The sequence below is a fragment of the Halictus rubicundus genome, chromosome 6 (assembly GCF_050948215.1).
Source record: "Halictus rubicundus isolate RS-2024b chromosome 6, iyHalRubi1_principal, whole genome shotgun sequence".
Classification (NCBI taxonomy): Eukaryota; Metazoa; Arthropoda; class Insecta; order Hymenoptera; family Halictidae; genus Halictus; species Halictus rubicundus.
This window is the reverse complement of record NC_135154.1, coordinates 8,683,524-8,697,870: the sequence shown is the minus strand read 5'-3', so window position 1 is coordinate 8,697,870 and position 14,347 is coordinate 8,683,524. Positions and strand designations below refer to the sequence as shown.

The window sequence follows — 14,347 nt, the reverse complement described above, 5'->3', positions numbered from 1 at the left end:
ATTTGTGCGTTACTTCTCGGCCATAAAAATAGGATGAATATAGAAGCGACGAAATATTAAATAATTCGAGGTTTTTTTTTAACAAGAAGAACAATAGGCGACTTCTTCGCCTACAGACGTCTCGACACGCTATTGTTGCACCACACGAAGAAGGGAGCTTGATTATGAGATATGTTTATTGGATCGAATCTGGTGGATTTTTCCCGTGGCTTCGTGTTTTGCAATAATCCTGTCGGGTTACATAATAAATTCTTTACACGCAGCACGCTTTGGCTAGTTACCAGCCTCAAAATACGTAGATTCTATCGTAATGAGCTGTAGCATACACCATTACCTGAATTCAGAGATATTGGGGTACTTATGTCGTCGATACTTACGAACACTGTCATTCGTCATTTATTTTTAACTCTCGCGAAATTTCACGAATCTAAGTTTACTCCTACACACAGAAAAAATTCATAAAAATTCCGAACATATTGCATGGGAAAGGTTTAAATTGACTCGAATTAATAAACGGCAAAGTAACAATCTCTGCAATTTTTCGAAAAAATTATGTGTAAAAAAAATGTATACAATTTTACTGAAAATTGTACTGTTCTCAAAAAACGAAGAAAACTGACAAACGTGTTGCGCGTAATTTTATTTGCTCGCAAATTAATCCCTCAATCGTGTCCTATTTAAAAATTGTCTTTAAAATGTTTTAAAAAAGGGACCCAGTGAATAGAATGGTTGGTAAACTACTAAATACGTGTAAAATAATTTTCAAGTGACACTAAATGCCGCAAAATTAGTAGGAAATTGAACAGATGTTAAAAAAGAATAAAATGCTCTTTATTGGGTATATTGAATAAATTTTATTTGTCAGCAAATTGATACCTCGTCGAAACTGTAAATTGAGTATCGAAATTGCGCCTTGAAAGCTGTTTCTAAAACGTTTGAAAAGTGGATAAAATGCAAGTACTAAATATAAGTAGAGTAGAATAAATAAATACTGGTCGTTGGTAAAACGGAACAGAAACGGAAAACCGAAATCGTGTTGCAGGCTTCGGAGGAATATCGAGAGCACAGCACACAGAAAACTCAAAGGACAAGACGGTCCCGTCAAAAGCAGGAGCAACGCATCGAACAGCAGAGCACAAGTGTAACAGATAGTTCTGTTAGTCCAGCGAAGAAGAATTTCAACGTAATCCGTTTGAACAAAATCCGTCTGCCATTATCAACCGGGACAGTAACAGGTGAGTTCAGTATTCTGCGTGCACTAAAACACATCCCTCGGGAACTGCATATTAATTTTCCTGCTGTTAACATTTATTTTAGAACGGAATTATTAAACCGAGAATATTTCACAAGTTTTAGAGAGTGAAATTGAGAAAAATTTCGTACAGGATTTAATATTTAAATTCCTACAACACGGCAATTATTTTAGAACAGAATTATTAAATATTAGTTCTAGAACATTTCATAAGTTTTAAAGAGTGAAATTCAGTAAAATTTCGTACAGAATTTAATATTTATTTATTTAATATTTAAATTCCTATAGCTCGGCAATTATTTTAGAACAGAATGATTAAATATTAGTTCTAGAATATTTCATAAGTTTTAGAGAGTGAAATTAAGTAAAATTTCCTACAGGATTTACTACTTATATATTTAATATTTAAATTCCTACAACTCGTCAATTGTTTTAGAACAGAATTATTAAACGTTAGTTCTAGAACATTTCACAAGTTTCAGGGAATGAAATTAAGTAAAATTTCGTACAGGATTTAATATTTAGAAAATTAATTAATGTGATTTTATTCGATTCAAATTCCTATAACTCGGCAATTATTTTAGAACAGAATGATTAAACGTTAGGTCTAGAACATATCACAAGTTTCAGAAATTAAGAATAATTCTGGGCAGGATTTCGTATTTAGAAAATTAATTAAAGTGATTTTATCCGAATCAAATTCCTATAACTCGGCCAGAATGAACATAAGTTGCTCCGACTAAGTCATAGCCGAGCCCGACTATTTCAGTCAGTACATAAAATTCTAATTTTGCTACCGGATGGATATTAAAATTTATGATGTATCTATTGTTTAACGACCGAGGTAGTATTATTCTCGAAAGAATTCAGATCATTCGTAGCAGTGCGAGGTGGCTCACGGCTGACCAGAAAATGCACATAAACTTGCGGACACGAACATTTATTATATTTCACTCGTTTCATGATTCCTCTGGTCTGCTTCACTACCCAATTAGTTTCTGTAAAACAGATTTACAAACACACTTACTACAATTCATCTTTAATTTTCCATCCTGATCGATCAGAATTTAATTATGAGTTGAAAATACTATAGTAGCTGCGGCCAGAGTCGCCAGATCAAGACTTGTCCCCCCACTCTAATTTCCCCTTCCACCGCGCTATGCCCCACGCTTCCGCCGCTACGGGGTCACGTGACGCGTTCCGTGTCTGTCGCGCATGCTCCTGCACTGGTAGGGAGAGGGTAACTTTTTCCCCTCAATTCGCGCTACCTCCCCTCATCTGGCGACACTGCGCCTTGAGCAGCTCTGGATTAGAATATTCCTGGTGGCAAAAATAAAATATTAACGCAATTAATTTTCATTGATATGCTGTTCTTCTCGAAAGCTCCGCAGTCTAGTAATCACCAATGGGGCTCTAATTATTCTGTTTTCGGTATACAAAAATCGTCGTACTCGATGTTACCCGGCACGAAAAATATTTTCAGCAAAAATATCGCTCCCTCATACAACTTACAAAACAATTTTCCGTCTAATTAACGAGAGCCTATTTCCGGGTATCTCGTTAAGGGTGGAACTGTTTGTTCTGCGCTGTGGCGCGCCGTCAAACGAAACTGGTGCGCCCAGAAGTTTGCCATTAGGACCCTTCGGAGAAAACAGCTTGCAACAATTTGCACGACTCTTTATATATATATAAATCGAAGTTGCAGTTTCACTGGAATTATCCCTCATTCACGGTTCGCACACTCGAGCGTGGACAGGATGTACGAAAGAATAAGTGCGACAGGTTCGCACTTTACGTCTTGCTGGTCGTTCCACTACCACACCAAAAATATAGTTAGGCTGTGCGAGAGGGACAACGTCAGACAGAGAGAGAGAGAGAGAGAGGGAGAGAGAGAGAGAGAAGGAAAGCGAGAAAGAGCGATGTGCGAACGGTTGTGTGTCGGAAGCAAGGCGGTGATATTAATATTGGATGATTAAATGGCTCCGGATGTGCGGATTCGTCATTGGCCCCAAAAATCGTAACCTGAATCCGAAATCCGCTGACGGAGACGACGGACGGTGGGAAATATTGACCCCCCTCCCCCCTCCTCTCCGTTTTCCATTGTATCTAATTCTCACAGCAAGAAATTCAACATTTTTTTTTTTTAACAAACAACGGATATAAATACATATTTATTCTTGTCCTGACATCTTCGTCGCGTGCTAGCTTGTGTGCACTATACTTGTTATCCTAAGCATTATAAGTCAAAATTAATTGGACAAATATGGACCGTGGCAAGATGTTAATTATTCGATTAATAATATTTCTCAATATACTATTCTATTATTTTTTAATACACACGGTGGATCCAAAAAGTATTCGAACACTTTCCGTTATCGAGAAATTGTCAAAATTTGAACTATTCTAATTTCGTTAAAAAGAAAATAGTATAACAATTAATTTGCTTCATAAGTTAACTTCGGAAGATTGAAATTATCACCGACATCAAAGTAATTTCGAGAATTCTCGAGCAACTCCTTCAAGTTGCGTTACTGGGCTATGAAGGTTTTGTTTAACCTAATCTAAATTTAGCTAATCTAAATTTAATACTAAGTATCTTCAGTATTAAATAATATTTTTAAATTATCGTATAGTACACATATTCTACATATTTCTTTAAATCCAGCAGCCCTCTCTCTCTCTCTCTCTCTCTCTCTCTCTCTCTCTCTCTCGGTTCAGTTCAAATATGGGTCACCCAGCTATAAAAAATTGAAATTTAATTTTTTTACCAGGCTGTATCACCGTGGCGTCTCTATCCAATTAGCGTTCGGTTTCAATGGTCGCACGTGGCGTAGTATATCTCGGTAACATTTCCACCGGATTCAAACTTGCATGAATAATGTGACGTCGCCCAGATTCATCGAATCTCTGTTGTTCGTAATTAGTCAAAAGAAGCGGGCTCGATTTCTCGCATTACCCGTGTTACCTTTGGCACGCATTTAATGTGTACGAGTGTGCTGATCCGTTTGCTCGACGACTTCCTGCGCCCAGTGAAAACAGCGACACCGGTGGAAGAGGAGCCAGGATGTTATGCGCCAAATTCCTCTCTTTTCTATCTTAAGAATTCCGGGATTCCTTCGACGCGATAAGAGCAATTACGTAACACAGTATATAATCGATCAGGTCGCGTCCACAACTCAAAAATAATGCTCTTGCTGTGTTCATCGTTTGACACAATAGCCTCTTCTTGCGGCAGCTTGAACACCTGGAACCAACGAGCTCTAAAATCGTTGGTATCACCTCTCGAAACAAAAATTTGCCAAATAAATTTCAGGCAACAGAAGTGAAATGATAATTTTATTTTGCTTTTGATAATTTTCTGATTTCCAAAATCAGTTTGATAATTATAGGATTTTCAAAATCAGTTTGATAATTACAGGATTTTCAAAACCAGTTTGACAATTGTCAGATTTTCAAAATCAGTTCGATAATTTCAAGATTTTCGAAACCAGTTTGATAATTTTCACATTTTCAAAATCAGTTTGACAATTTTCAGATTTTCGAAACCAGTTTGACAATTTTCAGATTTTCGAAACCGGTTTGATAATTTTCAGATTTTCGAAACCAGTTTGATAATTTTCAGATTTTCAAAATCCAGTTTGATCATTTTCAGATTTTTAAAATCAGTTTTAAATTCAAAATCATTTTTAAAATCAGTCTTCCTTATTCTAGTCTCTTTCCATAAAATTGTGTATTGCATATAGTCGAATCACGAATGCTTAAACAATTTGTAAATACTAAAAAATTACAAAAGTACTTCAACTGTGCAGTAGCATGTGACAAGAACGAGGGATCCAACGTGAACGCTGAAATGTTCATCAACTACAATTTTTTTTCTGTCCACGCAAACGAAGAAAGGCTAGAAAAATGTTCGAGGTAAACGCCTCTGAGGTCCGCAAGATTAGAAACGTATAAATACTCGTTCGAACTAAAAATATAGGACTCTAAACCCAAATAGATTTCCACGTCTCATTAAGTTTGGATTTATTAACCCTTCTGCTGCCAAAATGAAATCATATTTGTTATAAAATAGTGTGCATACCGTTCCCCCACTGAAAAGAAAAAACCCAATCAAATATCTTAAAATTACAACCGTACGAATAAATTCAACTGATCAGCGAATTTACAAAAGTTGAGTGTATAAAAAAGCATGCAGATCTCGTTAGGACAATATTAATATTAACTCACAATTTTTTCCATTAAATTAAATGAACACACAACGATCTAGATCGCCCCCACAAACTAGCTATGGCAATAAAAATAAATAAATTCTTGAATTTATAAAATGATTAACGGAAATTATATGTGATACTTTTATATTATACAAAAATGATAGAGAAGTTTTCTTGAATTTTTTTTCTGAGAAATTTTAAAAATCAACTGTTTCAGCAGCTTTCAATGTTCAATTCAGCACACTCGCTATTAGAATTCTCTCCATTTTATTCTTTCTATTTTGCGTAAAAATCCGCAGTATACTTATAAATTAAAAAAAATCATCTATGTACTGTTCAACCCGTTGACAATAACCGAGGTGTATTAATCATCACTAAACTGCGGATTTTATGCATTTATAGCAAAAATGGGTGGGTGTCATTTCAACCAATAAAAGGATTACAATAATTTAAGACTGCCAATACATTTCTTACAATTTAATAAAACTATTAAAGAAAGGAATAAATTCCTACTTGGCTCCTACGTCTTGCAATTAATGCAAACGATTTTCATTTTACATTAAGATCCTATTGCATAATCAAGAATGATGCATAAATTTCTTAGTCATTCTTCCCCAAAAGAGCCCCGAGTCCTCCGCAAAACGCGCACAAAAATTCGATAAATTCGAGCGAGACTCGAGCAAGATAAATTCTAATAAAACTCGACGAACTCTTGAAACAAAACACACGGACTTCAGGAACTCAGCATCCCAGCATAAAATCACGCTCTCCCGAATCGATTCGCATAACACACAAAGCTTCGCGTAAAAACAAGCAAATTGGCGTGAATGCAAGATCCGAGGGTATCTCAGGATTTATGCGATCGCAACAGGTCCCTGCTTACATAGCGAGCAGAGCAGAGCAGAGCAGAGCAGAGCGGAGGAGCAGGTGCAAACCGCAGGGCCCCATCATATCTCCGTTGGAAATGATTCATTACGCGTAAGAGAGCGGCCCGCGCGTAATTATGCGACGATCCGCGACCGGTAAGCCGAGAAGGTGTGGGTGCGTCGGTGTGATAGAGGTTGGAAGATTTATTCGACGCGAGGCGACCACCGCGTGATATAAAGTCCGGTAGGCGGGTAGGTGTACTGGAAAAAAAAGAAGGTCTTCCGGGCTGGCATGGTCGCGTTCGGGCCGCTATAGTAATTCTCTTGCCCGCGCCCGATCGTCAGTCGCGCCAGAGATGTATCCTCGAGAAGTCTATTGACGTCGCCAATCCAGCTGGAGAGAGAGAGGAGAAGAAGCTCTCGAGAGAAAAAACCGTCCTGAAACGTGACAAAAGAAAACCGGGGAACTGCGCCGCTGTGACTATTTCATTAAACGGAAGGGAATCCAGGAGAGGGTTTCTTTACGGTGTAACACGTTCGGTCGGTCTTTCTCCTTTGCGCGACTTAGGTCCGTGATCTTCCTTTACCGATCACTATGTCTCCGCGCGGTGCTCTCGCGTCCGATTCCTCTCTGCCGAGCGTTTCGCCGTTCTCTTCGAATCGACCGACTATTTCGCAAATGTGCACACTCCGTCCCGGCTCGCCAAAGTGTCCAGCGAATTTCTTTCCGAGTCGAAGTTTCGCCGAATTGTACGGGATACGTGTCTTCCTCCACGCGGAAAATATTGTCGCGGGAAAGCTACGAGCAGACCTCCGTGCAACTTGAAAATTACAAGTTCGACAAACATTTTCGAACGTTCGTTTCCGCGACAGAATTTTACGGGATACGTGTCCTCCTCGAAGTACGCAGGAAAGTTGCAAATAGATTGCGGTGTTTCACGCAAATTCAAAATTGTCTTGCTACATGCTGGAGCGACATCTGGTTCTTTTCTTAATCGTTTAACAGTAGAACTACCGAGCAACAAATGCGACTATATCGTTTTGTAATAGTGACGAGACTATACCTATTCAGACTTCGCACAACTTTTATTGCCATATGTGCATTGATGAAGAAGTTTCGTTCAAAAGTTTCTGATGAAAGCATTTCTGTAATTTCAGTAATTGTGAGAGAACTAATTTTGACTGGTTCGGTAGTTGTAGTGTTAAATAAATTTGGTACAACAGTATTTGTCAAATTGTTTACCAGTCTGTGGTCAGTTTGTCGCAATTCGGGTAGAAAGTTTTCATTTGGCACGAACATGTCTGTTAATTATAATTAGGAATGATTTGAAAATCGAAATGGACTATCGTCGATCGTGATCGAGCGATTTTCGATTGTTTGCAGAACGCGGTGGGCTTTTTGTGAATCGTTTGAGTGTCTGTTTGCAGAACGGAAGTCGTATTTCTGAGGGTTGTTTCGATACGCCTCGTTTGTCCCATAACAGTGACGTAATGTTAGGGTTATGTTCGAGAGGTTCGGGTGGTCCAGCGAGACGATTTTCGCAATGCAATGGCCCAGAAGTCGGTTTCCTGTGAAGTTTGTTACAAAGCAACGGCGGAATAATTTATTCGCCTCGGGGGTAACATGATACAGGCCCTCGTCGATATTTCGAAGCAAACACCGCAGGAATTCGAGAAGATGGAGCGTCCTCTATCGGGACGCATCGCGTCAAAGAAGTTATTCTCGGAATGACGGACATTTTTGATACTGCATTCCTCCTCCAACTTTATTCATCACACCATAACTGTTTCCCGTGTGTAAAATTATATTTCTTCGCGCTGAAAAAAAAAACTCTCCCCTTCTATAACTGGACTCTTCTTTTTTATTTCTTGTTCGATATCTTCTGCTTTTCACCCAGATTCTCGATTTTTATCGCGTTTTCACCCCGATTGTCGAGTATTCCGTGTAGATTTGACGAGAGATAGTTTAATAATATGATGATGAATAATCTGACCATTTTTTAATAATCTGTTCCCTTTTTTTAATTGAGGAATTGGGTAACTTTGACTCGAAAAAAAAAAACAGACGCGGAACGACATGCAACCCGGAGATGATTCTTCGAAAATGAAATCAGTCGAAAATGTAGAACAGATTTTCATAGGAAACTTTGTATCTGAAATAATTGATTTCGAAAGTTCCGACGCGCCACAGCGATTGGTATTAATAAATAGTGAAAACAGTGCGTCATGAACAGACCCCGGTGACCCATTAATATAAAGTGCCAAATGAACTTTCGTAAACGAAGCTTCGTACGCAAAAATATTCCTTGCTGTCGACCTATTTTCTTCTTTTTTTCTTTTCGATATAAAATCAACCCTTGTTGAGGTACAGGAGGCCTAGTGTACACCGCAATTGTACATAGTATAGCTGTCATTTTTCATTTAGCCTGTAGCAATTACGAGAATGCGCTGACTCGTTAGGCCCTTCCGTGTTACATACGAAATGTCCGATTTTTAAAAAATCGATCTTGCAACCAAAAATTCTGAAATAATTCACTGCCGTGCCTGCTATTAGGTAGAATGTTCTCAAATTTGTTCGAAATTTTTTATTAAACCGAACAGGAGAAATAAAGCATAATTTGTTAAACCGTGTTCACCCTGTAGCTACCCTTGTGGTAGGGGTAGCGACTTGAAACTTGTCGCGAAAGGGGTTTCTTTCGGAGCCCTATCGAACGACGTGGACAAAAATCAATTTGCTTTGGGGGCACTTTTGAATATTTTATCCAACACCAGTTCCTTGCAATTTAGGGGGGCAATTTTGATTCCGCGTATGGGTCCACGGTCTAACCATGACAATTGCATGTTCTGCAGTGAAAATATAGCAAACTTTCTTGACAAAATTAAAAATCGGACGTTTTTCTATGGAATAGCAAAATCTGCTCGATGATGAATAATCGTAGACTTCGCCGAGCTATTCTACAAATTGAACGTTTAATGTTATTTGGTATCAGTGCATCGATCGAGTTAAACATTTGGAAATGGTTTGGGAGGAAGAGGAGGTAGAAACCACGTGGCAGGAGGTGTCGACCTTTTACAGACACGGACTGAAGACTGTTTCGTGCAGTCCGTACGATTCCGCTGTCCGTGGACCGATCTGTTACACCAAGATCTATCCGGAGACCGAGGACACGGCATTAATTTTTCAGAGTCTTTACTACGTGCAATCGAGAAAAGGTTTCACAGTTCAGGAAACTATAATCTAGATAATAGTTAACAACCCCCACCCCTCCCCTCCAACACGGTCACCGTCACGCTCCGAGCACTAATTACACCGATTTCCATTTTATCGGGACACATTCGAAACGTCGCGGCAACCCTAGTGTACTTATTCGTTTCATAGTATTCATCGCCGAGTCGACCCTAGGGAACTGTTTCATAGTACTCGTTGTCCGTTCAACAAACGTTTCGAATCATTCGTCACGTGGTTCAATTGTGATCATGAAATTTCAAATGAACACTTCTTTTATAATCATAGTTATTTGTTGTAACGAGATGCTGTGTAATGTGCAACGCTCTCGCAAAGCTACTCGACAACTATAGTTAAATGTGACGCTTCGTGCCATGTGGATAGCTCGTGTGTTGGAACTTGTCGCGAAAGTGTCGGAAATGATCAACAATTGAACGAACGTGACGCTGTGCAATTATTTAAACAATTTTCTTAGGATTTAATATGCGGTTCCACGATTTATAGGGATTGCTTGATTTCGAATGAAAATATTACTAAACGAATATCTTGTAATATATGAAATAGTAAATGTTTTGTAATTTATGAGAATTCTATATCGATGCAATCATAGTTAGTGATGTAGACGATTACTTAGATGAATTTTGAAATTTCAGCCGAAGTGAAGATGCCGAGTGGGAATATGGACAAACCGGTGATCGAGGACAACCATGACGGAACGGTGTCGATTAGGTATGATCCCAGGGAGGAGGGACAGCACGAGGTTGTTGTCAAATTCAACGGCGTGCATGTGCAAGGTTTGTTATGTCTTTTAATATCCTCGATAGAAATAGTTCTGAACTATAAACGACAAATTAAACATAATTGGCAACAAGTTTTCGGAGAATTTTATGTGAAAGCATAATGAAATTAAAAATTATGCATATAAGAAAATTGGCATTGCACTTCTTTTGAGAAGTAATAAATAATTATCAAAATGGAAGGGAAAAGAAATTCTTTTCATTTTTGTTATTCTGTTTAAGAATATTTACGGTTTCGTGCTTAAGTATATTCCATGCTAAATGAAATGTTTTATACTTTATAAAATGGAGGATGATTGTCGTTTTAAAATTATGATTCATAAATATTTATTGCGTGTTTATACTGAACGAAATTGTTTATTAAATGTTCTATAACAATCAGTTGACGATTCGGGTACGAATTGGTACTAGTGCAATTGAAACAATATGTAAGAAAAAATTTGGAATATTTTTAAAACAAATACAATTATTCGGCAAATTGATTGATTCGTTAAATCTCGTATTATGTATCTTACTGTTTATATTTTTTTAGAGAAACAACAGTAGTAGCTTTGAATTTATTGGACAGATCTTTCCGTCGTGTGCTACAAGAAACGTGTTGTTAATTAGTTCTTAGTTCTACGTAGAACTTCACAATAAATGTCGCAGTATATTATAGAGAGTGTTCAATGAATGCTACAGTGCTGACAGCCGACAAAATTTATATCGAACTCCCGGTGAAAATATTGCAACCGTTCGTGCCAAAAGTAGATAGAAATAATATCATACGGTTCTACGAGCCTTGGAAGCGAGTCGGACTATAGACGTTTATTAATGACACTCGGGCAAAATTCGCAAAAAGTAATGGAACGAGTCGCGATAGGCTGATTCAGTTCAAGACCGTCCGATCATATTTTGCAAAGTTTGGTTACATGTTAAGCGCTCTAAAATTGATTCGACGGATTAAAAGTACGAGCAACTATATTTTGGGGATGCAGCCAAGAGATCGTAATAACTGCGTCTGAAATATTAATTGCGATCAAACTGGACCCACGGTGTAATGGTTTACAATTTCAGAACATCGAACATTCTATAAATATACAATTTTTTTACTCGCGAGCAATTTTTCTGCCTATATAAATAGAAACAGACTTCCAATTTGCAATTTTCAATTTGCAACAATGCAATTATTGCGGGAAACCAAATTTTGTTCTATTTAAGACTTAAAATTTGAATAATTGTCAGCAGTCTGGGTCACGAGAAGAATCATTTTTTATTTGTTATCGATACCGTTTATTAATTAAATTTATTCTTTGATATCGAGACAACAGTGAATCATTTTCGCGACAAATTATTAGGTTCAAAGGCTTGCATTGTGTGAACAAATTGGAAATCAGCGAAATGATGACTTAAACCTCCCCTAATTTTGCATATGGTACATCATACTCCATTTTGAACAAGATCCTGTTTATCGATGCCAAAGAATCATTTATAGTTTACAATCATAGGCATTGGAAATTCAGTGTTTGGACATTATTTGTTATTTTAATCTAACTGTTGAAATATTAAATTCAATATTGGAAGTTTCTGTTAACCTGTATGCTACGCCGGGGTCATTCGTGACCCATAGCAGGGATAAGCCCGATAAGTTTTATTCCGATATAAGGCGACTGTTCTCCTTCATCCGAAATACGGCGAAAGCCGGTCCCCAGCCATCGTCTTATATCGAAGGAAAACAAAATATCGGTGTGGGTCAGGAATGACTCAGGCATGGGCCTAGGAGTCCGAGGGTTAAAAAGAAAGCTTTGAAAAGAGACATATAGAAAACTTGAGAAAGTATGCGTTAATTGACGGAAGATTTCTCGCAAACGCCGGAAACAATTTTCATATTTATCGATTGTGTTGTTTAACAGGTTCCCCGTTTAAATTCCACGTGGACTCGTTGGCCAGCGGTTATGTGACCGCATACGGGCCTGGTTTGGTCTACGGCGTGTGCGGCGAGCCGGGAAATTTCATGATCTCGACGAAAGGAGCCGGTGCAGGTGGACTTTCGTTGGCGGTCGAAGGGCCCAGCAAAGCAGAGATATCTTGTCACGACAATAAGGACGGCACCGTTTCGGTATCCTATCTGCCGACCGCGCCAGGAGAATACAAAATTAGTGTGAAATTCGGGGATAAGCATATAAAGGGCAGCCCGTATGTTGCAAAGATCACGGGTACATTGTTTTCTTTACAGAAATATTTTCTACTAACTCGTGTAACATACACTCTCATACATGTCATTTGATCTGTACGTATATTGAGCTAGCCTAACAATAATATATCGATTAATTTCTGTATGATATCTTCTTGATGCGAGGAAATCGAACGATAACACTGGTCGGACTCGTTTAGCTATCATTCTTCATTTACATTCACTAAGCATTCCATACAATCTAATTCTAAACTGTGTGTGAACTGATCTTTCACGGTTCGGAATGTACGATCGACATTAAATCAAGCTAACTGCACGCTTTACGCAATTCAACGTACAGTGATTTCTCTATATATGTCGCCAAGGACTGGACGATAAACGTCGCGAAATTATCCCCACTACCGCGGAGTATACCACGAAGCACGGGAGGCCTCGAGGAGTGTAAACATAACACGGCTCGAGTATGTCTCCTGGACGATACTTGTCCGTGGCTGGACCCGTTTTGTTGACATATATCGAGAATTCGCTGTATTATGCTACCTGAACATTTCACATCTCTACATTCGCGATTATTCATTGATTCAAATTCTTTCACACCGATTCGCGGGAACACCGACGACTACAGTCGCATTTTCGAAAATATTTTGGGAACGATTTATTGAATTTTACGTCTTCGAATTTTTTTCATTTCATCGCGAGTAGAAAGAGATTTGTAATTTAGAATTAACAAAGACAGAGGGTAGTTTTAGTGTAGAAGAAGTTGAAAGAGATTAAGGTCGATTAGCTGAGATATTGTTACATGTTATATTAAGTCTTAATGAAATTTCTTGCATAGCATTCGAGGTACCGCTGCCGGGATACTTGTGACAATGACCGACAATGATATTCGAAACGTCCCTTCGTGTTTCGTAGTCGTGAATGGAATATGAAGCGCAAAAACGTACGGTTGTGCGTCGATTGCTTTCGATATTCGATTTCCGTTCGATCGAGCCGTGCGTTCCGCTCGAAGGAACGTCGTTAAACAAAATTTCAATGTCACATTCTTTCGGAATACCGAGTTTTGCACAGAACAATTGTCTTCTCGGAGTGATAGATGTGAGTGATATTATACGCATACATATATGTCTCATCATAAGTCCTCCTTCTGTTATACATCTGCGTGATAGACGCTATTTATTCATAGTTTGCACTCGACGCGTTCACACATCTCGAATCATCACTTCTCGCCCGCGACCATCGTTGCCATCATACGCCATTTTCACTCTTTTCCGCAGCATGCTATAGTTCGCTGATCGAAATCCTCGTTGCTTTATCTTATTTTGTCTTTTGTTGTGCCTGCTATAGCTGTGCAAATTAATTCGTGACTCTTTCTTCGTGGATTTGTTATTCGAAATATATTCAAATTTTCAGAACAAATTCCATAATTTTCTATATAGTCACTACGACTTACAGATGGATCATGGTAGTGCAAATTTCAAAACAAAATCAGAATGATTAATTTGCGAGGCCTACAATTAAATTAATTTGCACACGTAACATTTCTACTTTGGACTACTTTGGATTATTTCCATTATTTCTCACGACACTGTATTGTGCTTCTCTTTTTGTATAGTGCATGTTCACGAAAGAATTTTTCTTTGAGCTTTCCAAATCGTTGTGTTCAGTCATAGTTGTTCATTTTGCAAGTGTATAGTTCGTAGTGATTTATGAACGTTATATATTTTTAAGGGATTACAATTAACCTAGTTACTAACTCAAGTTATGCGAAGGTGGTCCAATAACTTTCACCACCCGGAATATTTCCATTATTTGTAATAACGTT

General features: G+C 38.2%; 1 protein-coding gene across 5 annotated transcripts in view; it reads left to right on the top strand.

Annotated features, from left to right (window-relative positions):
* The window catches only part of Cher (filamin A protein cher), a 66,401-nt gene that overhangs the window by 41,998 nt on the left and 10,056 nt on the right, over positions 1-14,347 (top strand). For 4 of the 5 annotated variants that reach the window (XM_076789791.1, XM_076789792.1, XM_076789794.1 and 1 more), the window contains 3 exons: positions 1,043-1,235; positions 10,209-10,349; positions 12,245-12,547. In XM_076789791.1, coding sequence (XP_076645906.1) covers positions 1,043-1,235; positions 10,209-10,349; positions 12,245-12,547 — 637 coding nt within the window. Of the gene's footprint in view, positions 1-1,042; positions 1,236-9,319; positions 9,543-10,208; positions 10,350-12,244; positions 12,548-14,347 lie in introns of those variants that run through there. The other variant, XM_076789793.1, reaches the window with a different exon arrangement.